Raw genomic sequence first — 27,705 nt, forward strand, 5'->3', positions numbered from 1 at the left:
ATGCTTGTAATCGGGACTAGAACAACTATTCTGGATCTCAGACTAGATTTCCCCATTTAAGGAAAATGGGACATGAAAGTTTTGCCACGTAGATATGCAAAAACTGTACACCTAACAGTCATTTTATAATACAAATTCTAGAAGTACTGTTAGCCACCGAGTCACCAGATTTCTCTGCATTCAAAATAAATAATTTCTAATTTGAAAACATGTGGAAAACAATTGTTTTATTTTATTATTTCCTCTGCTCCAGAGCTGTTTTTTTGCAGTACTACTACTGGTCAGCAGGTGGCAAGTATCAAGGATCAAGCTATGCATAAACTTTACTTAAAATAAAGGGAAGAAACAATGTTTTAAAACTCTAAATATTTTAAAATGCTTTTTCGTCCAATATATTTAATTCATCGAGTGCCATATAGCTGGCTCCGAAATAACAATATTTTTATATATAATAAAATTAAGATTTAAAAACAATACATTTTTAAATATATATATATATATATATATATATATATATATGCACAGCTAAAAATCAGTGTGTAATATTAATTACATAATATTAAAATAATGGTTATATTTCACACTATGAATGTAGTTTAATAACTGGATATTATATTTTGACACTTTATTTATCATTGTATTATATATACTGTAATATATTATACAATGATATAATCATTTTATAAAATTGCATACTTTTTTTTTTACACTAAATGTTATTTTTGTTTTGGTATATGCAAGTACAATATACTGAACAAAATGTTATTTATATATATATATATAAAATATGTCTATTATGGTCTTAAACTGTAATTTTAAATTAGCCTGAAATTAATTTCGGAGTCAAATAACCTACTTCCTGACCAGAAAAGCAGCACAGAAGACGGCAATTTCACGTGACATTAACAAATGGCATGACACTGTTTATTTAACAGCATTCAAAATTACACATTTTTGTGATGAAATACACAGACAAAACAGTCTTTCGATTCCTCTCGATTCCATCAAAAAGGCTTGGAGGAAAAAGAAAAAGAAGCCTAATAATGGATGAGACGGACTCTTCCTCAGTCCAGCAGAGTCTAAAGTCAACTGTTATTATCTCGAAACAAACCGTGAATGCTGAGCACCGTTCTGAGCTTCTTGGCAAAAAAATATTAAGTGCCCTTGTATGAGAAACAGTCTGATGCGTTTAAGGTGTGGTGCTGGTGGTCCTGGAGGGTTTGGGATGAGTGGGAGTGTGTTACTGAGGAGGTAAGGGGATGCCGCGGGGGTCTGTGACCTGCCCTTCCTGTAGGTTTTTGACCAGCTGAGCGAGCCAGCGTTTGGTGGTGGAGTCATCCTTTAGCACTTGAGCAAACGTGGTGTCCTTTAACTGGTCGGGCAGGCACTGACGCAGAGCTTCTCTCGCCCTGAGAGACACAAAATATGATTTAGATTTCCTTTTTTTTGATGCACCCCCTACAGGCCAACAGGGAACTCTAAAAGCAGGGGAAAAAATACCTGGAGTTGTCAGAGAGTCGTAAATAACAGCGCACAACATGCTTCAGCAGGCGAGCCGAAGGCTCCTTAGACAACTGAAGAACCATCTTCCCCTGCAAGACAAAAAAAATAAAGATGTGTGTGTAAAAATCTGTAGGTAAATTGGTTACAAATCACCTTGCAAAACTGATTAATATTGGCATTTATTAAAAAATAAATAAAAAATGAATCACCAGAATCATGGCGACATGTGAAAAGCGTTCGTAGGTCTGGCAGATATACGCGAGACCCGTGTCATCCAGGAGGATCTTCTGCAGTATAAATGTGGCCACCTGGGAGAAACACACACCTGCTAAATACATCCATCCTTCTGAATCCACTCATTAAGTATATATGTTAGAGGGAAGATTTTAGAAAGCGGACCGTTTTGGAGAGCTCGCTGCCGGACTCCATGATGCGCAGACAGAGAGGAATGATTTCGGTGGTCAACAGGAAGTTGATCACCTCCTGCTCATCTGTTTTCACTAGTGCACCTGTAAGAGAAACACATTTCAGTCCACTCTTTCATACGAAGAGGCTTCTTGATTGTTTTCTGGATCAGCTGGCTTTCTTACCGATAACACCCAGACTTGTGAGCCGCAGGTATTCAAAGGGACGAGTTTTACTGACCGTGTGCAGAAAGGGGTACAGAAACAGAGGGATGTGAGCTGCCAGGAAAGCAGAGCTGAGGATGAAGAACAAAAGGGGCAGCGGGGGGGAGTCAGTGTAGCACAGAATTAATAAGAGTTTATAATTTGATGTGTGTACAGGAAGTGAGTTACCGTGTCTCGACGTGGGAGGCCACACACTGCAGCAGTGCTAAAGCGTTACACACTCGATTAGACTGATGTGCTGTCAGTGTCGGGGGGTTTATAGATGGGTAGATATTCACAATCTCCTGTAAAATTTTTTTAAATGTTTAAGAAAATGTGTGTGTATATATATATATATATATATATATATATATATATATATATATATATATATATATATATATATATATATATATATGACACCATAACATTTAAAGTTTACAAATAAATACTAAAGAGCTTTATTCATTTTAATATTATTGTAAATATTATTAATGTATTTTTTCTATATAAATTTTTATAATATCTGAATTAATGCGGATACAAAATATTACAAATAATTTTTTACTGTAAAATGTTATTCATTTTCATCAATTCTTTTGGGAGGATTTATGAATTCAAAAACTTCTCTTAAATATTTTTTTTTGTATCAATTATATATATATTATTTTTATAAGTTGCTCCTTTTTCACTTAAAAGCACATTTCACCCAAAAATGAAAATTGTCAATTTATTCAAGTTTTTCCAAATTCAGTTCTTGATTCAACTTTCTCAAGCTTAATTGATTTGGTCTAAAGAGAGAAGAGTTCATTATTATTTTATTTTAAAGACGACATATAAAAATAGCTACCACAATAAAATTTGGTAACTACAGTTTGGCTAAAACTATTGACTAAAATGCAATGACTTTTCGTCGACTAAAACTATGAAAGACTCAAATGACTAAAATGTGACTAAGACTATTAATCATTTTCGTCTCAAGATAAAGACTAAGACTAAATCAAAAATGCCTGCCAAAATTAACAGTGGTACAAACATAACATTGCCTGCTAGCCAGGTCTCATCTTATTGCGTGTTAAACTGATTTTTCGGCGCACCTGTAGGAGAGCTGCTATAGTACCGCAGGAGTGCCAGAGCATCGGGGCCAGATCTGCCACAGACTCCCTCTTCTTGCTGAGCTCCAGCAGGGCGTTCTCACGCGTTTCAGGGCTGGAGAGCTCGTTGATCCATTGATAGATCTTGTCACGATCCACCTGCGTCAGACCCACCGTGGTTACAGTCTACAAGACAGCGATTACACAGCTCGACTTACAAAATCAAAATGAGAAAATAAACGAACACTAGAACCAATATTTATTAGAAAAATCAAGCTTGATTTCTATTCACATTGTGGTGTTTTTTATTGTTATTACTAAAAATGCATCTTTTTTTGTGCATTTCCTTTAATAGCAAGGTTTCTTTTATTTACACTATTTTGTTTTTATAATTTAATCATTCTACCAAAACGTTTGAATTATTTAATAATGTTTGTTTTCATGTCCCGTATTTTCTATCCATGCACTTTGTTATAATCTTACATGAAATGTTCTAAATAACCATTATTTGACGAATTATTTTTTTTTTTTTTATTAATGGATAAGGCAATGTGTTCAGAAACCGCAACAACAACAACAACAAAAAAGACTAACTACTGATATTCTGCATAAACCAATTAAATTATTATGATTAATAAAATTATCACTCACATTACTAATGGCACTTGAAAAACTCAGACTCGTAATTTCCTAAGACTCTTTTTTTCAGACTTCAGATATTCTAATAAACATATAAACTCACATAATCGTATCCTAATGTAAAGCTTATAAAGTTTTATTACATCACCATAGTAATTGACTGCATTAGCTTTAGCCGTTAGCTCTATCAGGCCCCAGAATAAACAAGCATAATTTGCCCCAAAACGTGCAAAATCTCACCGTTCCTGTAGCCAACATCCTCCCTACCACTTTACTGAGATCTCCAGAGTACGGGTGAGCTGTAGTGGGTAAAACAAAGAGGAAAAAAATCGGGTTTACATTAGCAAATATGCTAAAAGAAAACAACCGCCATCGGCCGCTTCTGCTGCTGTCTCTTCTTCTTCTTCGGTTCTTCTTCTTCTTCTCTTATTTAATGGTGGGCTGCAACCAACGTTAAGGTGCATACCGCCACCTACTGTACTGGAGTATGTATAATCATGTCATTTTACAAATTTAGATTCGAATCCACAACCCTGAGTTCTTCTACGGTATGTGGTGTAGGATGCAAAATTGTTATCTTATTGTTTTACAGATTCAAATGTCTCTGTGTTCCCCTTTTATATCATCTAATGTTTTTTTTTTTTTTAAAAAGGAGTTCTTCTACCACGGTCCTTTTCCGGTAGACTTTTCTTCTTTGGCGTAAGTTTTATGGAGAGTAATAAGGGATCTAGCGTTCACTGCTGCCCTCAAGCTGACTCTGTTCATTAAAAATGTACTCTTATAATAATAATAAGAATAAGAATAATACTACTATTACTACTAATAATAATTGTATTATTATTAAAATAACAAAATAGAACCACTGTAATATTACATAAAAATTATAGAACGATAGATAGATAGATGATATATAGAAAGATAGAACATAAGAATATATAATATGAAATTATTCAAATAACTATTATTATATTATTACAATAAAAAAACAATATTATTATTATACTGAATTGGCATATAAAAATGACTAATATTAGAGGGAAATTATGTGTCAGATCATGTTATTTCTGCCGTGTATGTATTCTATATAAACTGAATCCTTTTTGCCAGTGGAGATTCTCTGTGATTGGAATGAGGTCTAAGCTTTCACAGCAGTACTTTTAGACTTTTAGACTTCACACATGTGTTCTGAATTCTGAGGAACAGTACTGTTTTACATGCCATGTATGTGTAAGCACATGCTCCAAGACCTGTGTCGCTGGCATCGCTGTTCACCAAGGGTAGCTGGAAGTTTGGATGGCCCATAATTGGAGTAGTTATTGTTTATGCAAGTCGAGCACTGGATAAGGCTAAAATCAGTTACACCGCTACAGAAAACCTTCGTCCCTTCGCGGGGCACCACAGTCACCAGTGCCAGAAAGTTTCTCATCGCCTACAACGTTAACCTTCTGATCACAAAGGAACAGGTTTACAGAAAGTTTAGCTATGTCTGTGTGTGACACACATAATAATGTGGTTAAAATAAGCATGGTCAAATATTCAAACCAGCAGGAAATTAAAGGTCTTATTTCATTCATCTTTCATTATTCTGTCAGGTTATCAGCAAATAAGAACTCGACTCCTTGGGGCCGTTCGTTCCAAAGGAGAGAACCATAGAGTAAATATAGATAAAATAATATACATGATATTTCTGATGTCTAACAGAAGGACTGTATCTGATTGGTTGATGCTGAGTTTAGGTATACTGTATGGTCCAGGACAATCAGGACGATGGCCGGCTTGCGTCTCTGTCCCTACAGAAGTTCATCCACAGTGTCGGGGCCAGAACAGCGGCTCCTGGTGGAGGGTCCATTTATATTTTAACTTACAAAACATATACTTCGTTTTGGAAATATCAAAGATTTTTGTTAGAAAACAAAATTGATCTATTTAAATGTATGTTATTTTATTTATATCTGTAAAATGATCAGAATATAAAATAATTGTTTTAAATATTATGCATATCCTTAAAATGCATAAAAAAATATATATAAATATTTATTTTAACATTTTGGAATATATTAAGACACACACACAATTTAATAATTTTATATTAATCATAATATTTTTATTTTATATGTATTTTATTCATTTGAATTTATACACTCTATAGTCAACATAGGAAAAATACTATATTTAACATATATTATTATATACATTATTATTATTATAGATTGTTTGCCAGAATAAATAAATAAATAAATAAATGAATAAATAAATAAATAAAATATATATATATATATATGGTTATATATATATATATGCAGCTCTGGGCTGCATGGTCAGTCAGATGACGTACGGAAAGAGACTCATCCCTCCATTTCATGAATCCATGAGCGACTTCTTATTAAAAGTGTACGCTGCATCAATGACCTTTAACAGCTACATGGTACAAAACCAAACACAAACAAAATACTGTGGCTTTAAAAGGATTTGTATTTTGAATAAATTTTGCCATTAAATATGCAACTTGTGTAATCAAACCTCTGTAGAATAAGTTGTCATGCATGCACAAAATATTTGATAACTGTTTTCTTGCACGATTTCCTTCATTAGGCTGCTCTGAAACTGCCCAAAGGCACACCTGATGAAAACATCTGGTACAGTTCATTACTTCTGTGAAATTTCAACAAACAAACCCATCCTTTCAATCCATCAAACTATAGAGACAATATATGTCACCAGGAAAAACTAGGAACATTCTGTCTCGTGTTAAACCTGTTTGAGCATTTGATTGATGTAAAAAACATGTCAGTCATGCATCACAAAAGAAACATGAAAGACTAGGAACATATTTGCAGAGAGGAGCCTGACTGGTATATAACTAACCTTCACAACCATTCAACTTGCATTTAACAGTAAATTGTCTTTGTGGAAATGTGGTTATAGAAGGCAAATTACAACCACACTGGCAAAAACACACATAAACATGGCACAGTAGCTATGACAACCTTTGTATTATTTATATATATATATTCACACACACACACACACATATATATTTACAATGTATTTATTATCCTCTATATTTCTTTAAAATATGTAATATGTTATATATATAAATGCTTGTGATGACACAATATGAAAATACATCTTTTCAATCCAAGCACTTTCCACTAAGAGTAAACTGCTGATTTTGCATTTGGGAAAATGACAAATAACATGACTCTGAAGGTCAAAATAAGCTGATATCAGCTTTAATTTCAATGCATCATTCTTGTCAGGTAGCGGCTAAAGCTTTGGAAACAGTATTTGGAGCATTTTACGACGTTATTATGAATCTGAAGGACATCACGGATGCTTCATTCAGGGAAAACATTTAACATTCACTATTTTATATCTAGGTCAGGGCTCCCATAGTGCATTTTAATAACCCACATGTTTTTCTCTGCATCTAAGAACCACACTTTAAGTGATACGAAACTTGTTTTAAGGAACGCATAAATGGCAAAGAGCCAATTGCAATTGTTCCTGGTAATCAGACTGAAGCGAGAGTGTCTGTGCTGTTAAAGAACGCCAAAGAGAATGATAACAGAGGACATAATGCAGACTGTAACTCACACCAGATCAAATAAAGACACTCTCTGGTGTACAACTTTATTGTAAGTGCATTAACTAAAATACATTTTGCATTTATTTATACCCATTATGCAAGCATGGATAACTGAATTAACTAAAATACAAGAAAGTATTGTGTAGCTTGTTAAAGAGATTTTGGAAAAATGGAGGGGTGGTCCCTTATTGAAGGTGGTAGCAGATTAACATAGGCTTGAGGACGTGCTATTTCGACATGAGCAAACAGCCAGAAGGCTATTGCTACGACTTTTCAGTGCACTGGCAACCAGCCAAAAAAAAAAACCCATAATAATAAGAGTAAGGTTTGCACAGACAAGCATCACTCATATTTTTATTAGGCAATGTAGAAATACCCTTCTTGCCACTTCCAAGTAACTCATCTAAAGTGAGTGGCAGTGTAGTCATGAAATAACTGCAATTGCACTTTCTAGGTATGCAAAAGAGCCGGACATTTTTCATTAACTACACTTCAGAATTGTAGTTTGCTGGGGTCATATTTTGAATAATCAGACTCTCTTTGCAAATATGTCATTACGCTTTATTCTCATACAGCATTATTCTTCATTAAACCTGCTTTAGCTCTCGGTTGAGTGTGATCTTTGTGTTTGTTCTGAAATAACTTGATGAACCACCAGGTGGTGGTGCTGAGACTGAGCCACCAAAGGCCGACCCCAATATCTCACTTCCTGTGTCCTTGCCTAGCTAGCAGTCATCTGTTGTTGTTTATGCATTTCTTAAAACCGCACTGCTGGAAAAGAGAGAGAGCGAAAGAGCAGTGACATCTGTATCTGGAGATGTTACCGAACAGCTGTTGCAATACTGTCCTCAGTCATTATATCTGCACCATGCATAAAATGGATTTATAAAGAAATCAACGCATACCAATGTTGCAAGCTATAACTGCGGTCTAAAAGTGAAGAAAGCCCTTTCACCAATGTAATCAAGGTGATGTTTCCTTATGCATCCATTTTCAGGTGTTTATACAGAACATATTTTGTATAAAACACTATCGACTGCTTGGATAGACACTAAAAACTTCTCAGAACAACCCAGCAACTACCTACAGTAAGTTATTATATGACAACATGCTAAAATAAGAGCACTCAGAACACCCACTCAATTGATCCTTTACAGTGAGTTTGATTGACAGGCGATCTGACAAGTCCTAAAGATGAATCTAGCATTTTTTTTCCAACGAACAAGCCAGACCGGGGAGTTAGATAAATGCCGGTGGACTTGAACTTAAAAAACTTTGTTTAAAAGACTTTGTGTCATACCTGAAATAACCTGCTCTGACTCCCCTACAACATAGCAATACACTATCAACCATATACTAACACTTTAAAAACCTTTCAGAACAACCTAGCAACCCATCTCTAAGACTACATAACCCTAACACCCTTGGGTGCATCATAATTGGTGGGTCATCAGTCAGCATAATGAAATTCATATGATATTTTAAGGTATTTGTGTTAGACATTTAAGGTATGTCGAACAAAACAGACAAGTCGCTGAAAATCCTCAAATCAAGACTTGCAGCAATTCTCTGTGTGTTGTCTCATCTGGACTTGTGCTTCTCAATCCCACCAATCGTACGATATCTAACTGCAGGGAATCCGAAGTATAAAACTTCCCCGAGGGGCTGAACTTCTGTCCAGTGCTGTTTGGATGAGAGTGTGTGAAGGTGCAGTCCATTCCCAAATGTGTAAATGTCTACAACGACACATCAGGAAACATGTTTATCCTTCTTTATCTGAGCTTTTGGAGTGTGTTGGTGTCACACAGTCAGAGTCTGAGTGAAAGAGCAACAGCTACAACAATAACATCACAAGCATCTGTGACGCTTGGAGACGACAACGGCCAGTGCTCGACCTGTCAGTTTCGACAACAGAGTAAACTTTTGCGCCTGCACTCCATTAAGTCTCAGATTTTGAGCATCCTGCGTCTGGAACAGGCTCCAAACATCAGCAGAGACACGGTTAAGCTGCTCTTACCTAAAGCACCTCCACTGCAGGAGCTCCTGGACCAATATGACCAAAATGGAGGCATTAGTGAGGATGAGGAACAAGGCAGCAGCGAGACCATCATAACCATGGCCACAGAGCGTGAGTACAAGTGTTCAGTATTATATAGTCACCACAAAAGTATTCAGACACTTTAGGCACACTTAAAATCTATGTCAAGTTACTTTTGAGGAACTTCTAGCATAATTTGCAGATGCTAATGAGTTCATTATTTTGTTATTGAATGCAATAAAATTAATACTTTTTTTAAGTTTGGTTTTAATGCCAAAATACACTTGGGGGGGCATTGTATAACCTGAAAGGGTTGATTATGAACCAACTATGGTTCATTCATTCTATGGTTGTTGGAAGCCGGCCAAAGGCAACAGACCTTGTTTTATGCAAAGCTGTGCACCGAGAGACAACATACACAGCACATTTGGCCTATGAAAACATGGGCTCTTTTCAAAGATTTTCAGTGGAAACCATAGATTCTACCAAAAATACAGTAGTTGCTCTATTAAGCCCCTTTCACACTGCGATTCCGGTAAATACATGGGTAAAGTGTTCCGGCAATTGTTCTAGATTTTGCAGTTTTACACTGCCAGTGATTACCCGGGATATGTGCGTGTTTTCACACACAAGCCGTAAATGTCCCGTAACGACACGTGACATCAGGGCGTGACGTGTAATGCACGAGTCGAAAACGTTAGGCACGTTATACTTTCACTGAAGCAAGCAAACGATCTCGGCGTCAGCGCGGAGAGTAGGAACTAACTGATCTCTGCTTCATTACAGTTTGCACATGTGTTTTCGTCGCGAATGCTGATCTTCCTTCAAAACAGCCAGAAAAAGAGTTGCGCGATAACATGCGTCATCGTTACGACACGGCATTAGATCTGGCTTTTGTTCACAAAGTGCTCGTCCTGGGACTGAACCTGGCAATGTCACTAGGTCCCCGACCCGGAATCAATACCGGGACGTGTTTGCTTTCACACAGAAGGCGACCCGGAAATGTTCGGGCAATTTGCCGGGTCCAACGTTCAGTGTGAAAGGGGCTTTTGTGTTATTTCAGTAGAACAGTGGTGATTGCCATTGTCTGACAGTGTTGAAGAAAGTTTTGTATGTTGTTGCACTCTTTGGCATAAACCTTTGCAAGGTTGGGCAACTCCAGCACTGGAAGACACTGTTCAGCAGATTTTTGTTCCGAACATATTAACAAAACATACCTGCCTGGAATTTTCAATGTACATCTAAAATCTGCGGGACAGTGGTCCCAGGAGCAGAGATGCCCACAGTTTGTCAGTGTTGCTGTTGTACTCTTAAAGGGTCAACTTTGTACTTTATCTACCCCTGGAAGGTGCATTTTAGTACCTTAGAGCAGTAATATCTACCCTTACAACTATGTTAACCCATAAGCTGATAAGTTGTCCCTTTAAGGGTACTAGTATGGTAACAAGCTATTGTAGCCATAAAGGTATCATTTTTGCACATTGGTGAAAAGGTTTAAATGGTCTTAGTAAACTTAATACCTTGCAGCTCAAGCAATCACCCAAACTGAGGGAATGCCGAAGTGTTGCATGTTCTCACTGAGCCCAAAGATTATGCCTAACAGCATCCTCAAGGCCCTGCTCTGGATCTACCTCCGACCAGCAGAGGAGCCAACCACAGTCTTCATCCAGCTGTCTCACCTGAAGTCTCTGTCTGAAGGGAACAACCACTCAAGAATGCGTGCACAAAAAATTGATGTGAATGCCCGGACAAACTCCTGGCAGCACATCGACATGAAGCAGCTACTGCAGTTGTGGCTCAAACAGCCTGAGAGTAACTTTGGGATAGAAATCAAGGCCTTTGATGCAAATGGAAATGATCTGGCTGTGACCTCTGCAGAGTCTGGAGAAGAGGGATTGGTAAGTTGGTGCATTCAGTGGTACTTAATTACATGCCTCTTTGTCAAATACTGGACGAACTTTAATTGACGGATCTGATAAAGGTTAATGAAAGTGTACATCAGGGGTGTCCAGTCCAGACCTTCCAGCAAAGTTCAGCTCCAACCCCAACTAATTAAGATCTTCAGGAGCACTCGATAATTACAGACAGGTGGTGTTTAATCAGGGTTGGAACTGAACTCTGCAGTTAGGTAGATAACCAGGAACAGGTGTATGTAGTCTTACCTTACAGAGTAGTCTAGTGCAGTGCTTTCCAACCCTGTATCTGGAGGCCCACCAGCACTGCACATGTTGCATCTCTCTTTGGAGTCTCTACAAATGAGTTGATGACCTGAATAATGTTTGCTTGATTAAGGAGACCTCTAAAATGTGCATTGCTGAGTGGCCACTGGTCTAGTGGATAAAGGAATACTTCACCTAAAGTTGGAAATTGTGTCATCAAATTCTGATCCCCGCCACTTAACAGTAGCTTTTAAAATGTATGTGCACCTTGTGGAGTTTAAATGTACCTTTAGAAACCTGTAGATTTAGGTAGATCCTGCAAAGTCTTACTGAGTTTTCAGAGTAATGGTGGAAAGCAAGGTACCTTCAAACTCCACAGTGGGCCATAATAAACTTGATTTTATTGGTCAGGTTGGTCAGGAAGGTGGGGGCTGTTACTGTAAAAAGTGTATTGCAATTAATGTCAAGTATGTGCTTAATTGCACCTTTGAACCTAATTGACCATGCCTGAGCTAATTGTTCTTATGTACGCCCTTCCAGCAACCCTTCCTGGAGGTTAAAATTTTGGACACTGGCAAACGGTCCAGACGGGACACCGGCCTCGATTGCGATGAGCATTCCACTGAGTCACGTTGCTGCCGGTATCCACTCACCGTTGACTTTGAGGAATTTGGTTGGGACTGGATAATTGCCCCCAAGCGCTACAAGGCCAATTACTGCTCAGGTGAATGTGTGCAGAAGTACCCCCACAGTCACATCGTCAACAAGGCCAACCCTCGGGGCAGCGCAGGCCCCTGCTGCACACCCACCAAGATGTCGCCAATAAACATGCTGTATTTCAATGACCATGAGCAGATAATCTACGGAAAAATTCCTTCAATGGTCGTAGACCTTTGTGGCTGCTCTTGAGCCTGAGAGCTTCTTGAGTTGTTATGACAGAAAGCCCTAACTGCTCTGGAACAGAGGGAAGTGAAAATAAACTTTACCTTGTCCCTGACAAAATAGTTCCTGCTAAAACAACCGACCACACCAGGATCCCAACAAACCAACTTATCCAATTCTTTTAGTTTGTTCTCATCGACTGTTGCACACAAGGACAATTGTACCAAGGTGACAAGTGTTTCTTTGTTTATGAAGGTATAAGTCTTCCTCTGTGGATGCATTTGAGCATAGAGATGACCTGATGGGCTTTACCAGCTTGATGTCAGAATGTAAAAATTGCAAAAAGTACTTTTCAGTTTTAAATTGATGTCAAAGGGGGTTGTATAGTTGATTATTTATATAAAGTCACTTATCCACCAGTGACCCAAAAACAGGAACACTGACCCAGATTCGCACTCAACATGACGTCCAAAAGATTTATTCTGCAGTTGTTTCATATGGGTAGTTGACAGATTGTAGGAATAGTAAAAACTTTTTTCATTGCTGTAACTGGTCACAAATTAAAATGTATAAATAATCTTTAAATGCTTTTAGACATTGCTGGAACATGTCAACTAAGGGTATGCATAAGCATGCAGCTTATGTTCTTGTCAAAAAACACTTAAATTGCCAGTTCACTGGGTAGCCTGCATAATGTGATGACATGGAGATTGTTTTTTGTAAGTGTATAGATTCTATGGTTCCAAATCATGTTATAGTTTTGATCTGTCACTGTATGAAGTAAAATGCCTGTTACTGAAGTCTCTGAGGAGTTGTTTTCGCGTGTCCTTAAGGGACCTCTTCAATGTTTTCTCTTTGTAACCCTAACAATGACACCATTGACATCATTGACATCATTCCAAGCATGTGGAGCACATTATGGCACTCAAAAGCAACAAACCCATTTTCAATGGAAGCTAAAGCCTCTCCTGTTTTATTTTGTTCTCTGGAGGGTTCCCCAGTGTGATTGAGGCCCCATGAGGCAACGACACTAGAAGTCTGTCCCCAGGGCAATGAAAGCACTTAGAAATGTCTTAATTATTTTGAAAAAGATTTTGAACACTTTGCTGCGTGATTCAATAATAACAGTTGCCATGAAACTATAGTTTTAGGACATGGAAGAATGGAAGACAAATAAAACACCTTGCCTCTAAAACCGACAGGTTGAAAAGAGGGGAAACAAGACTTCATAAAAATACAGTGAAACTAACCATATTATATACAGTACAGACCAAAAGTTTGGACACACCTTCTCAATCACAGAGTCTTCTTTATTTTCATGACTATGAAAATTGTAGATTCACACTGAGGCCATCAAAACTATGAATTAACACATGTGGAATTATTTATGGAAATATATACATAACAAAAAAGTGTGAAACACCTGAAAATATGTCATACCTTTTGCTTTGATTACTGCTTTGCACACTCTTGGCTTCTCTTGATGAGCTTCAAGAGGTAGTCACCTGAAATGGTCTTCCAACAGTCTTGAAGGAGTTCCCCCGAGAGATGCTTAGCACTTGTTGGCCCTTTAGCCTTCTGTCTGCGGTCCAGCTCACCCCTAAACCATCTGGATTGGGTTCAGGTCCGGTGACTGTGGAGGCCAGGTCATCTGGCGCAGCACCCCATCACTCTCCTTCTTGGTCAAATAGCCCTTGATGCCTTCAGTGTGACTCTACAATTTTCATAGTCATGAAAATAAAGAAAACTCTTTGTATGAGAAGGTGTGTCCAAACTTTTGGTCTGTACTGTATATGTATATATATATCTGTTTGTGTGTGTGTGTGTGTGTATTTAAAAGGGAGGACAAAATACTCCAGTTCAAGCGTTCCCTATATTATAAGATGCACACTGAACTGCAATCAGTAAGTCAGATTTTATTTGAAAATTAATGCAACTTCACCTTGATTGTCCCCACATCCACATGTATTCCTTTAGTCCTGTCACTAATGCAATTATTTTCCTCTTAAAACAAATTAATTTCTTATGAAAAAATCTAATAACGTGCATTTCTCCCACAGCTTTTAACGCGGTGATGAAATAAACACCTGTCTCTAGTGCACTTACTACAGTTTCAGTTTCTTATAAATCACGTGGGCTGCGCTACAACCTGGTTCAAAATTCCACCCTGCGTCATAAACGACGCCCGAATGCGCTGATTGGCTAGCGCATACGTAAAAAACAAATTTCGCTCGCTGATTGGTTCACCAAGCTGTCACTCAAACACACGCAAACGCGCTCCTCGCGCAGACGGAGTCGGACATCTACTGGAAAGACTACTTGAGATAGTTCAATAACAAATCGAGAGGAACAGGGAACTGCCCTGATCTTCCGTGTTATTCCGCTGCTGTAGAAGACAAATCAAACAAAACAGCGGATTCTTGCTTTAACCGTGCTTGGATAACGTTTAGGGGGGTGAGTAACAAAATAATAACTTTAAATTCCGAATTCATTTTTTTTTTCTGCGTAATATTGTACAGGAAGTTTTAATCTCACGTTTGGTTAATGCGTGATATGAGTAATACATACTGTATAACCATAAGATTTCACGTTATTAGAGGATTTTTAATAGTTACGCAATGAAAAAACACATAAAAGGCCTTTATATAACCAACGTTAGGAAATATGTAAACCCTTCTGCAGTTTACGAGCGGCATGAATTCTATCTAATAATTATATTCATAACATCGTTCAATAGATATATTAGTATTATTATTGATTGATACATAATAATAACATTATTCAATATAGCTATATTATTGTTATTATTATTGATCGACTGATTTATTCCAACTGAGAACAATTTTAAAGCTTTAAAAACCCCACCCACATGTTTACCCAACTTAGCTGTCTGAATGAGAAAATATTGTAATTCATATAAAGCCTTAAAATATATTTATGCAAAAACAATACCCCCAAACCCTACCCTTCGCACACACGCATTGTTTTTAAGCATTAATAATAATATAAATATTATGCACGTTTTTGTCCATACTAATGTTCAGTTATACTGACAGCAATAGTTTGTTTCTGCTATTATACTATACATAAAATAATTGTATCATGTTAAAGCATTCTGTTTAAATGTACATTAGTATAACGGTGCATATTATAACAAAATTATGTTACTCTTATTGTCTTTTAATTTTAAATGAAAAATCAAATATTTTTAATATCTAATTGTCTTAAAGCAAACAAAACACCCACTTGGCCATACAAGAACACATTTAGCATTAAAAAAAAATAGTAGTAGTAATAATGATAGCTATAATAATAATATAAAATGTACTTAACAGTTTTACACAAAATAAGCTTTTCATGCAAATGAGACTTTTTTGCTAGTAGCTGCTAGGTTAGAAACACACACCACACAAAAGAACTACATGGCCATAAATTGAGATATAAATTTCATTATTTCATCTGTTGAGGTCTGCTGTTTCTGCTTTTATTGTGATTTCTGCAAGTTTTCACTGTGGCCTGTCTGTTATCCATATCCATATATTGTCATGTGTTTTAGAGTCACAGAGTCGCAGAAATGAGTCAGTGGTTGGAACTTCAACAACTGGATTCAACGTTTTTGGAACAGGTCGACCAACTGTACGATGACAGCTTTCCAATGGCCATCCGGCAGTACCTCAGCAGCTGGATAGAAAGCCATGACTGGTGCGTACGACTGATTGTGTGCCTTTACAACCATGTCAAACACACAACCACAACCTCTTGCAAGTATGATAATGCTAAACTAGGCAACCTGCTGATTCTTAACATCATTTATTATAAAGTTCAACCTTTAATATTAATTGAAATATAATTTTTTAAAATGTGCATTAATATTTTAACTGTAATCAGAATATTCATATTAACATATCATTTAGAATTGTAATATTTAAAATTTAAAAAACAAATTAATACTTTTTAAGGTACATATTTAAAAAAAAAGGTAGATAATGTTATTAATGTTTTAAATAATAATAATAAATGTAATATTATATGAATCAAAAACTATAATTAAAATTAGAATATTAATATTGTTGATGTGCATATTTATTTTTAAATGCAATTAGAATATTAATATTAACGTGTTAATATGATTTAAAACTTAAAATAATAATGAATACTTTTGAAGGTGAATAAATATTTTTAAAGGCTAAAAAAATGTATTTAGTTAATTAATATTATTTAATTAACTTATTAATTAAAATGTAACTAATGTTAATATAAGTAAAAGAAATTGTTATTTAAATAAGAAAAGATTAATATTTTAAATGTGCAAAAATATTATTAAAGTTAATCAAAATATTAAAATTAAAACATGAACATATGAATAAATACTTTTTTTATATGCATACATATTTTTAAAGGTAATCAAAATATGAATATGAATTATTATTTTAATTAATATTTTTCTTTTTACTTTTACAGGTTAAGGCATTTGTGCTTTACTAAAAAAAGCAAAAGTACAGTTTATTGTACATAAGGCCTTCATGTTGAGATCACATAATGTTAATAAACAAAAACTTCAGATGAACTTACTTTAAGTGTGAAATCTTCCAGAAAAAAAAGGCTAATTGTTATATTCTGAATGCGATAAACCGGTAACATCATATAAACAACACCATTGGTCATCCAGACCTAGTGAGGGCAACAGAGAGACAAATTCTGCAATATTAGTTTTTTTTATAAGAGAAACAAGAATCAGTGCAACATAAACAATTAGTTAGTGCACTTTTATTGCTAAAGAAATAAATATACGCCACTTTAAATATTCACTTTCTAATTAAATGTATCTTTCTGATAAAATAAGGTTTATATAGGCAGAAATATATAAATTATGTTAAAACAGAATTCAGGTTTCATCTTTATTTGGTGTGAATCATCTGTTCTTCCTTCCCTTAAAAGGGACCATGTCGCTAATGTGGAGAATGAGTCTCTTGCCACCGTGAGGTTTCATGATCTTTTGACCCAGTTGGATCATCAACACAGCCGCTTCGCGATGGAGAAAGACTTCCTGAACCAGCACAACATCCGCAAAATCAAAAGGAACTTGCAGGTGCCTGTCTGCGACTGGCTACACGATCATTTCCTTTTAGCATTTGGGTCACAGCCTCTAAATCATTAGGCATTATATAGATCAGGAAGTTGCAACATGCAAACAATGGAGTTTGTGAGTTAACACAGCCCTTGTGTTTCAGAGCCTCTTCCAAGACAATCCTGTTTCCATGGCCATGATCATCAGTAGGAACCTTAGTGAAGAAAGGAAGATTCTGGCCGCTGCGCAAGTGTCAGAGGTCAGGAATTAATAAAAGACCACCACTGATTTCCAACAACAAACTGTGAATTTAAATATGCCATTTAAATCTGTATTAAAAACCATTTTTTAAGTTATTTCCATGACAAGGAATAGGTCAAGTAAAAACAATTCATCGACATGTTGTTCCAAATTTACATTACCTTCTTTAATCTGTAAAACACAAAAAGAGATATTTCGCAAAATTGTCCATGCTGCTCTTTTCCACATAATGACATTAGATTAGTAATTAGTATTTCGTTTGCAGAATCGAACCGAGAACACCCAAAACGACATGATCGTGGAGAAACATCGAGAAATGGACGGAAGGGTGAAAGATATAAAAAATAAAGTACAGGTGATGTACACAAAACTATCGCAACTATGAGATATGTCTAATGCTGTTGTGTAAAGTTGTGTAAAACATAGTTTTCAAATTTCCTATCAGGACATAGAGCAGATTATCAAAAATCTAGAAGACCTGCAAGACGAATACGACTTCAAGAGCAAAACTCATCAAAGCAGAGGTAACCGGTTTAAAAAAAAATTGCTTTGTAGTCGAAAAAACAGTTTTATTAAATGTGTGGTCACATTACTGAAATCTCTGCACTAGTTTTTTATTGCTTATTTTGCTTATGAAAATTCATTGAACAACAAGTATGACCGTATCTATGGTCAGAACTAGCTAATTATTCGAAAAGTATAGAAACTTTGTATTGTTTATTTTGCTTTTTAACAATGTGTCAAACATCGGTAAATGTGACGCACTTGATATCAGAACGAACAATTTTTTCGTCAAGTTCGGAAAATCAGTATTGCTTATTTCTTTCATGAAAATTTCTTGAACAACATTAAGTGTAACTGCATATTAGGTCACAACTAGCTAATATTTCGTAAATTATTGAAAACCCAATATTTTTTATTTTGCGAAAAGTCAAAAGTAGCTATATTTTAAGTACTGAAATTCGATATTGCTTATTTCGCTCGTGAAAATTCACCAAACAACAGTAAATATGACCCAACCTTTAGTCAGAACTAGCTATTATTTTCAACAAGTACAGAAACTCAATATTGCTTATTTTCGCTTGTGAAAGATTGTTGAACGATGTTAAATAAATAGACCAATACCGAAACATAGTCTTGCTTTCTTCTGTTCAACAGAGGAACTGAACGGGACCATTTCAAAGGAAGACTTGAACCGGGAGAGACTGATTATACGTGCCATGTTTATGAAACTCAACGAAACAAGAACAGTGGGAACATTGGCTTTTGCCTTTTCTGTAATGCTAACTGGTTAGCGAAGAGAAGCAGTTACATTGGACCTTGTCTGTGTTTGTGTCCATCTAGAACGTGATCAGTCAGATGTCAGAAGTGTTGAACATTATGGATCCGGTGATCTATGAGCTAATCTCAACAGAACTGGCTGAATGGAGGCGTCGTCAACAGATGGCTTGCATCGGTAGAGTAACCAATGTCTGCTTGGACCAGCTGCAGAACTGGTAACAAATCCACTTATTAATTAACGATTTCCTTCTAACCATACGTTTTTGGAGTACTAGTAATAAACTACTTTTTTGTTGTTGTTGTTGTAAAATAGTCCAACAACGGTCATATTTACAAGATCTCGTGACAGTTTAAATAGTTTGAAGACGTTCAATAGTGTTCCTGTAGCTCAAGTGGTAGAGCATTGCGTTAACAAGCGCAAGGTTGGGGGTTTCGAATCCGGGGGAACACGTTAGGAGAAAATTGTTAGCCTGAATGCAATGTTAGTTGGTTTGGATAAAAGCGTCTGCTAAATGCATAACTTTAAGATCTTTAAATAAATGTAAAAAACAATTGGTATTGATCAGAATAACGTTTTAATTGTGAATTTTGACTTTGCAAAATGTATTTACATTTTTTTTTTGGTTATGGATGATTGTGAATACCAATAATGGTTTGCATATTTTTTTGCAAGCAAAATCTAGTCATGTGGATTCGTGTTGACCAACAAAACGCTGTTTTACTTTATTTTTATAGACCTTTTTTGCTTGCGAAATTTTTTGAAATATTGGGAATATGTAAATAGTTATAATTTTGATACACTGTTAACAATGGTTCTTTTTGTTCGCAAGTTTTTATAAACCTTTTCTACCTGCAAAATTTTACAGAAATATTGACAGTATAGAAATATTTTGACAGTATTTAAATATTGATAATTTTGCTAGACTATTGACAGTAGACAATGGATTGCTTTGCTTTTTGTGAACAAAATTTTACTGACCTTTTCTGGACATGAAATTTCACAGAAATATTCACCACATTACATTTATTGACAGTATATAAATATAGATAATTTCGCTATAAAATTTTATGGAACTTTTCTGCATGCATAATTTTGAGAAAATATTGTCAAATTTTAGCTACACATAAAATTTCACATACAGAATACAATTACTCCTAATTTTGCAACACTATTGACAGTGGACCTTTTCTGCTTGCAAAACTACATAAATTTGACGGTATAAATATTTCAATTTTTACTGAATCATGCTTTTAGGCTTTACAGGATCATGTTAAAATAATATGTTATTAAGTTTTGTTTGTTTTCACCTCAGGTTTACTTCTCTAGCAGAATCTCTGCTTCAGCTCAGGCAGCAGCTCAATAAACTTCAGGAGCTGGAGCAGAAATTCACTTACAACAACGATCCCATCACGCTCAGCAGAAGCACTCTGGAGGACCGGATCATGTTAAACCTCAAAAATCTCATCACAAAGTAAGAATCCTACTTTGCTTGATACACCACTGCTGAAAGGAGTCGCTGACAGTGAATCATTTTTGTTTGTGTGTGTTTTCAGCTCTTTGGTAGTCGAGCGACAGCCATGCATGCCGACCCAACTGCAAAGACCTCTTGTGCTCAAGACAGGCGTTCTGTTCACCCTAAAATTACGGTAACAAAGCCAATGATTCGCATTTCTCTGTAACGAAACGCCGGATGATGTTCAGTTGATGAATGTTGAATCGTATTATTCCTCTCCCCTAGGCTGCTCATAAAACTTCAGGAATTTAACCACACTGTTCGGGTGAAGGTGCAATTCGACAAGTAGGTGTTTTACATACTCTGACTCAACCGTAATTCATAGAGGTATTTCTATTTGTTTGTAAATTACTTTGTAATTCAACTTGCATTTTTAATAAAACGCAGTTTATGCTAACATTGCTAACGATTCACTCGTGTGGTTAGCATTTTTAGCTTAGCATACATTCAGATAAAACACTGAAGATGCATTTCATTGTGTTAACATACCTCTTTTCACCTTCCAGGGACATCGTTGAGAAACGGAAAGGGTGTGTCCTACATAATTTCCTTATTTGCATACCATTTTAAAGGGACAGTTACGCTAAAAATGAAAATCTGTTAGCATTTACTCAGCCTTTTACTTTATTTGTTTGGTCTTTTTGTAGAATTTTAAAAGTGAATAACAATAACATTTGTAAACAAACAAAAATTGTCAATGTTTTGAGTGCGAGTAAATAATGACAAGTTTTTATTTTTGCTGAACTGTCCTCAAACTCCATTTGAATTCCATTTTGATTAGATAGAATTCCACTTACTTGGTAATGCTCCTGTTTTAGGTTTCGCATGTTCAACATCTTGGGAACGGCCATGAAGGTGATGAACATGGAGGAATCCAATGGGATGGCAGCAGAATTCCGTCATCTGGTAACGTGAAAAGAAAAACTAGCAAATTACAGTGTAGCTCCAGCTTAAAAGCATAATTTAGTAAAGTAAATAATAACCTTTTTACTTCGCAGCAACTGAAAGAGAAGAAGATTACCGGAAACAGAACAAGTGAGGTGAGTTCATGTTTTCGAAGGTCTCTTATGCTCATCAAGGCTGCATTTATTTGATCAAAAATACAGTAAAAACAGAAATATTATTACGATTTCAAATAACTCTTTTCTATTCTACTATATTTTGAAATGTAATTTATTTCTGTGATGCAACACTTTTTTTTAGCATCATTACTCCAGTACTCAGTGTCACATGATGCTTCAAAAATCAATTTTTTTAAGCATTTATATGAATTTGAAATCTTTTGGAACATTATAAATGTCTTTATTGTCACTTTTGGTCAATTTAATGCATGCTGAATAAAACATTTCTTCAAAAAGACAAACAAACAAACAAAAAAAAACCTTTACCTAATGGATGTGTACTTTTTGACCATGTGTACTTAGTTTAAGTTAAAAACTGAATTGTTAAAAAAGGTATAATCTCATTATTTACCCACCCTCATATCGCCTCCAAACCTGCATAACTATCTTTCTGATGTGGAACACATAAAAAGCTCCAAAAACCACATAAATGTTTCAAGAAAGTAACGAAATAAAACATTTCTGTGTAAGAAACGAGCAGAAATTCAGTTTCCTCTGCTGTAGCTCTATTTCTCATTTGAACGTCTGCATCTTCAAGCTTCAGACTTGGCACAACATCACCTCAAACTGCCATTTTGGGCTAAATCCTTTCTTAAACGTTCTGCAGGGCCCTCTGATCGTCACAGAGGAGCTTCACTCCATCACCTTTGAGGCTGAGCTCTGCTGGTCTGGAATAGTCCTGAAATTTGAGGTCAGAAAAACCGAGTTGAAAACATAAACAGCACCTAATCATGATCTTCATCAACTTTCTTCTCTCTTTCCATCTTCAGACCACGTCTCTGCCCATAGTCGTGATCTCCAACGTCAGTCAGTTACCCAGTGGATGGGCCTCCATCATGTGGTACAACATGCTGACCTCTGAGCCAAAGGTAAGTCCTCTTCAACACTCATGTTACTCACCTAATAAAATGAATTGAACTAAAAATACATTCTAGATAAAAAAACATCTAAAACATTCGAAATGTTGCCTTGGCAAATCATTTAATTGACAAAGGTTTAAGTTGAAGCACTACATTTATTAACTAGAAATAGAGTAAAACTGAACAAAAATTTTAGCTGAATGAATGAATAAATAATTTAATAGAACAGTTTTAAAAACAACATGATTTTAAAGTAAAGCACTAAATTAATAACTGGGGGAAACAACCTGAACTAAAACAAAAATAAATGAAAGCTAAATAGTAATATTTAAAAAGAACTTAATGAATAAAAATTACTAAAGCCAATCAAATTATTAAATATTTTACTGGAATGAAGAATGAAAATATAAATAAAACTAGAAGTGTTGCCTCGGCAAATAACCAAAATAAGTTTAAGTTGAAAATGACTAACTGTAAACAAATAAATACCTAAAACTGAAATAAAAATAAATGGAATCTAAACTAGAACTATTTTACACAGAACAAAGCCTAATAAAGATAATAAAAGCACCACACAAAATGACTAGGAAATGTAACTACGACTAAAAAGAAAAGAACCTAAAAATATAAAACTGAAAATCTAAAGGAAAAAGTGAAAGTCGTCTTTAACTCTAACGTTTCGGTAATAGATATGAGCTCTACATGCATCAAAAAATAGATTCCCGGAGGTTCTGACTTGCCTTGAATGTCTCTTTTCTTTGACTGTCTCTTCTCCAGAACCTTTCTTTCTTCGTGACTCCTCCTTCAGCCACGTGGGGGAATCTAGCGGAGGTGCTGAGCTGGCAGTTCTCCTCCATCACCAAAAGAGGGCTTAATCAAGAACAGTTAAGCATGCTGGGTACTAAACTCCTGGGTGAGTGCCATACACTGACTTGACATTGAGTGCAAGTGATTCTCTTGGAACAGATGAACTAAACGCACAGGCGTGTGAACTTTGGCCCACAGGTCCTAAAGTGCCGATGGATCCTGAAGCTCAGATTCCTTGGAACAGATTCTGCAAGGTTGGTTTTTTTGTACTGCTCAGTTTATGAATTTTTTCCATTGTGCACCACTGTTCTGTTCACACTGTTTGTTTGGAGGTGATTTGATTTGAGTGATTTGATTTGATGTAGTCTGGCAGTGAGAAGAACTTCACCTTCTGGCTGTGGATCGAAGGAATTCTGGACCTTATAAAGAGACACTTGCTGAGTCTGTGGGACGATGGGTAAGAAACCAGATGTTTGACTGATGGAAATCCAGCTAGAATCAACATCTAACACAGTCCTAGCTGGACTAGATGCTTGCTCACTTGGACCATCTTTGTTTGTTTTACCATTTTGGACATCAGTTCTAAAATGAATAAAGCTAAAACTGAAATTAAAAAAGCTTAAACATGACCAGAAATATAAAAAAAACAACTAATAAAATTGACAGATGCACACAAAATGAAACGTACAACTCAACATTACATGGAAAACTTGAAGCACTAAAATTATAAACTTTAAATAAAAATAAAATTGAAATAAAAATAAAAATAAATGAAATCTAGTAGTAAAAGTAGTTATATTTAAAATGAACAAAAACTAATATAACTGACAGAAACATGTAACAAAATGACTAAAAGAAAAAAAAAAGTGAATTCAAAATATTATTAAAAAATAAAATAGTATATAAATAAAAATTAATTAAGTATCTCACAAAATTTTTTGATTTATGCATAAAAAACAAAACAAAAATAAAATTCAATCAAAATAAATGAAAAAATATCCCACTCAGGAATGCTCTGGGTTAAATAAATGAATGAAAACAAAAAAACTAAAAAGCGTGCACATCCCAAAACCCTGAAAGCTCAGGTGCAGGACAAAAAAATAAGATCGATACAAATAAAACACAAAATTTTCTGCAAGCTGATAAGACTGCTTCCAAGGAGTTTCTTATTTCCAATGAAATAAAAACACAAAATCAATCGATCGATTAAATAAAAGTAAACAAATAATAAACCACCAATTGACAGAATCTGTGGTAGGTTTTTAATTACCATAGATTTACTTTTAAAACAAAAACTTGTCTCCTCTTTTCTGATTGTGTCTAAAGTTTCAACAGTTTTCAACATTGTCTGCTTGTCTATTGGTCAAGCAGAAATATTCTTTAACCCTTTCTGTCTCTCGCAGCTGCATAATGGGGTTTGTGACCAAGGACCAGACTAAAGCTCTCCTCTATGACAAACATTCCGGGACGTTTCTGTTGCGCTTCAGCGAGAGCAATCGCGATGGAGCCATTACGTTCAGCTGGGTTGAACACGACGCAAACAGTGAGACTTTCCTCTGACACACTGTTGAACAATAGACAAATCTATTTGGTCTTGAAATCAAAACGTCCAAAAACTTGGATGCAAATGTAATGCTCATTATTTGGTTTGGTGTTGTGTTTGTTTAGATGAGCCACAGATTCGCTCCGTGGAGCCCTACACAAAGAAGGAACTCTCTGCCGTCTCACTTCCTGACATCATTCGAAACTATCGCGTGATGGCCACTGACAACGTCCCGGAAAACCCCCTGCGCTTCCTGTTTCCCAATGTACCCAAAGATGATGCCTTCAAAAAATACTACTCCAAACCTACCGACAGTAAGAAACACATAGTCGCAAACTATATAAACTATGAATACGTGTAAAACAATGTACATAAAGATATCCATTTGTTTATCCAGAGGAAGAACCAATGGATGTGGATAAGAAGTCAGACGAGGGATACATCAGAACCACTCTCATCTCCATCTCTGAAATGTAAGTCAGAGTTAACCCTTTGATGCTTGCTGCATGGTAATAAAAAAATGCTAAATTTTTGTTTTTATTTCAGTGAATGTACTGTTTTAGTACAATAATGTTTTTTTATTTAAAATGTTGTATTTTTAGGGGATTTTATGGTACTTAATTATATTTATGTAATAGTTATGATTTATTTATTACACGTTAAGTACTTATTGAGAATAGACCTGGAAAAAAGTTAAAGTGACACTAAAAAAAGTCCATTGTGAAAAATTCACAAAAGTATTCGGTTTAAATTTTATACGAAATGTATATTTTCCGAAACATATTTCACTCTAAAATGTATGAAAATCAATGCCATAAATCTAAACAAGTTGTGTTCCAAATTTGAGTTTAGTATTACAAAAAAAATTAGCTGGCAGTACCATTTTGTTTGGCTGGAGTACCAAATGTTTCCACTGTAATGATATTCGCTTCCCAAATATTTCCGATGTAGTCATTTTTGACTGCAAACAGTGCAAATATGACTTTTTTCAGGACCTTTAAACAGTTTAGAATCATGTCCAAAACATTCACCAAGTTTCATACTATTTCAATGAAGTAACAAACAAAATCTACACAACAAAACAGCTTCAAAGTGTTAAAGCAGTAACTGCCGCCAAACAGGATTGCAAAAATAACTGCTTAATTTTATGCTTAATTAAATGCTTAATTTTAGGCAGCCGCAAGAGTTTAACACCACACTCATGCCGATGTCTCCTGAGGTTTATGGCGAGCTGGAGCGCATGGTATGAAAAATGATAATTATATATTTACAATAACGACTGAAACATTACTGTTAACATCAGTTAATCTCTCCTTCCTTCTTTATTTTAGACCCGATTCGATACATTAGGTTTTGAGGTAGAGTACTTTTATTTTTATATATGTATATATGTGTATATAAATTCAATTTAAATAGATGCTGATACTGTTTTTTCCCCCCCCCAGCCCTCAGACTTAAGTCTCACTTAAGTGACCTGAAAGCACAGATGATGCAGTAGAAATGTTTCCTGTGGATTTTTCTTGTAATAACGTAAACAAAAGAGAAATATCTTGTCGAGGTACAGCCACTGGTTTTGGTATTCCTCTCTTTCTCATTCTAACGTTACTAGAAAGACACTGCAATAGCATAAAGACAACCAAACAAATCGAATTAACCCCTTAGTAACGCTACTGTTACCTCAGCACTTATTCTATAAACCGTTTTAGACAGTGAAGTTGTGTATGAAAGTACTTCGTTGAGTATAGCACTTCATTTTCTTAAATGCCAAGTAACTGGTGGTTGAGGAGATTCCCCCTTCTTATGTAAAGCGTTTTATAAATGTAAGGAATTATTTTTACTAATTAATTGTTAACAGAAAAGGGTGAAGAAAGTGAATGAAAAAGCTGAATAGATGATTTTCACACAAACTTATTTTCTGTAAATAAAATGAAACCTGATTTTAGGACGGTTTCATTTATTTCACATTTTCTTTACTGTAATGCAAACAAATATTTCATTTCAATTAATGTGAATAAAACTATTTTAATGTGAAAATATTTACACAACTGCATTTTATGTCGTACCACCTTTAATTTTTTTATTATTCAAATCTGAATAAATTATGGTATTAAAGGAATTTGACTGTAATAATAATAAAAATTATTACAGTTATAAAATATGAAAATAATGGGAATGAACATGTACACGTTATTGTAAATGGGATAAGAAATGTGCTGAACTGTCATAAAAAAAAAAGTAAAAATCAAAAATGTAAACAAAAATGGGCCTAAAATAGGCCCTTTTCTCTTTAAGCAAGTTTAAGATCCTTAGTTTAAGTTTCCTTTCTTTGGTTTTGCGGTAAAATACCCCAAAGATTCATCCAGAAAGAACCATGAAATACAGGAGTTCAGTTCTGATGAAACCTTTTAAGCTGTTAGGTTTTTACTTTCCGAACACCGTTTCTAAATATGTGAAAAAGAAAAAAAACTATATGACCTGTTTCCTTAACCTGCTGGTGCTCTATTTAGTATTACGTCCACTTCATGTACTTTGTTGTTTATTTCACTGGATTGTACTGCTATGTTTATTCACAGAGCAATATTTGTTTATGTCTTATTTGTTTTGGACATGATAGAAAGTAATTAAAATGGGAATCCACCTTGTTTGGAATGCCTTAAATATTTGCACCTTAAAAACTTTCAGCACATATCAGCAATATTAAAAGACTGCATACACTGATGAAAGAAAAATATTGCATA

At 35.3% G+C, this 27,705-nt stretch overlaps 3 protein-coding genes and 1 long non-coding RNA gene across 5 annotated transcripts; 2 read left to right on the forward strand and 2 right to left on the reverse strand.

Moving 5' to 3' along the window:
* Positions 1-890: 890 nt before the first annotated feature.
* Positions 891-4,267, reverse strand: LOC127942725 (CCR4-NOT transcription complex subunit 9). Of its 2 annotated transcripts, none has more exons than XM_052538648.1 (8): positions 4,085-4,267; positions 3,209-3,364; positions 2,301-2,416; positions 2,094-2,203; positions 1,903-2,012; positions 1,713-1,811; positions 1,501-1,592; positions 891-1,409 (listed from the first exon to the last, which is right to left on the reverse strand). In XM_052538648.1, exons 1-8 carry the CDS (start codon positions 4,100-4,102, stop codon positions 1,241-1,243), a joined length of 870 nt encoding a protein of 289 aa, XP_052394608.1. In that variant the 5' UTR covers positions 4,103-4,267; the 3' UTR covers positions 891-1,240. The 2 variants fall into 2 exon arrangements, with proteins under 2 accessions (XP_052394608.1, XP_052394607.1); XM_052538647.1 differs by having other exon boundaries at positions 3,209-3,391.
* A 3,809-nt stretch (positions 4,268-8,076) lies between these two features.
* On the forward strand, positions 8,077-13,312 carry LOC127942723 (growth/differentiation factor 8). Its single transcript, XM_052538645.1, has 3 exons — positions 8,077-9,561; positions 10,999-11,369; positions 12,171-13,312. The coding sequence occupies exons 1-3, from the start codon at positions 9,192-9,194 to the stop codon at positions 12,537-12,539; spliced, it is 1,110 nt and encodes a 369-aa protein (XP_052394605.1). The 5' UTR covers positions 8,077-9,191; the 3' UTR covers positions 12,540-13,312.
* A 92-nt stretch (positions 13,313-13,404) lies between these two features.
* On the reverse strand, positions 13,405-14,645 carry LOC127942730 (uncharacterized). Its single transcript, XR_008149382.1, has 3 exons — positions 14,455-14,645; positions 13,953-14,226; positions 13,405-13,856 (listed from the first exon to the last, which is right to left on the reverse strand). It is a non-coding gene; the product is annotated as an uncharacterized LOC127942730 (long non-coding RNA).
* Positions 14,646-14,795: 150 nt separating this feature from the next.
* LOC127942720 (signal transducer and activator of transcription 1-alpha/beta) lies at positions 14,796-27,609 on the forward strand. The gene is made up of 25 exons (XM_052538637.1): positions 14,796-14,966; positions 16,069-16,214; positions 17,451-17,601; positions 17,744-17,839; positions 18,107-18,196; positions 18,287-18,365; positions 19,000-19,091; positions 19,186-19,337; positions 20,436-20,594; positions 20,677-20,769; positions 20,862-20,921; positions 21,143-21,166; positions 21,455-21,542; positions 21,635-21,676; positions 22,365-22,448; positions 22,528-22,626; positions 23,395-23,530; positions 23,623-23,678; positions 23,790-23,881; positions 24,828-24,967; positions 25,093-25,281; positions 25,365-25,440; positions 26,141-26,210; positions 26,299-26,325; positions 26,413-27,609. Exons 2-25 carry the CDS (start codon positions 16,087-16,089, stop codon positions 26,434-26,436), a joined length of 2,247 nt encoding a protein of 748 aa, XP_052394597.1. The 5' UTR covers positions 14,796-14,966; positions 16,069-16,086; the 3' UTR covers positions 26,437-27,609.
* The last annotated feature ends 96 nt before the right edge of the window (positions 27,610-27,705 follow it).

This window comes from Carassius gibelio, chromosome A22, assembly GCF_023724105.1.
Source record: "Carassius gibelio isolate Cgi1373 ecotype wild population from Czech Republic chromosome A22, carGib1.2-hapl.c, whole genome shotgun sequence".
In the NCBI taxonomy this organism is placed as follows: domain Eukaryota; kingdom Metazoa; phylum Chordata; class Actinopteri; order Cypriniformes; family Cyprinidae; genus Carassius; species Carassius gibelio.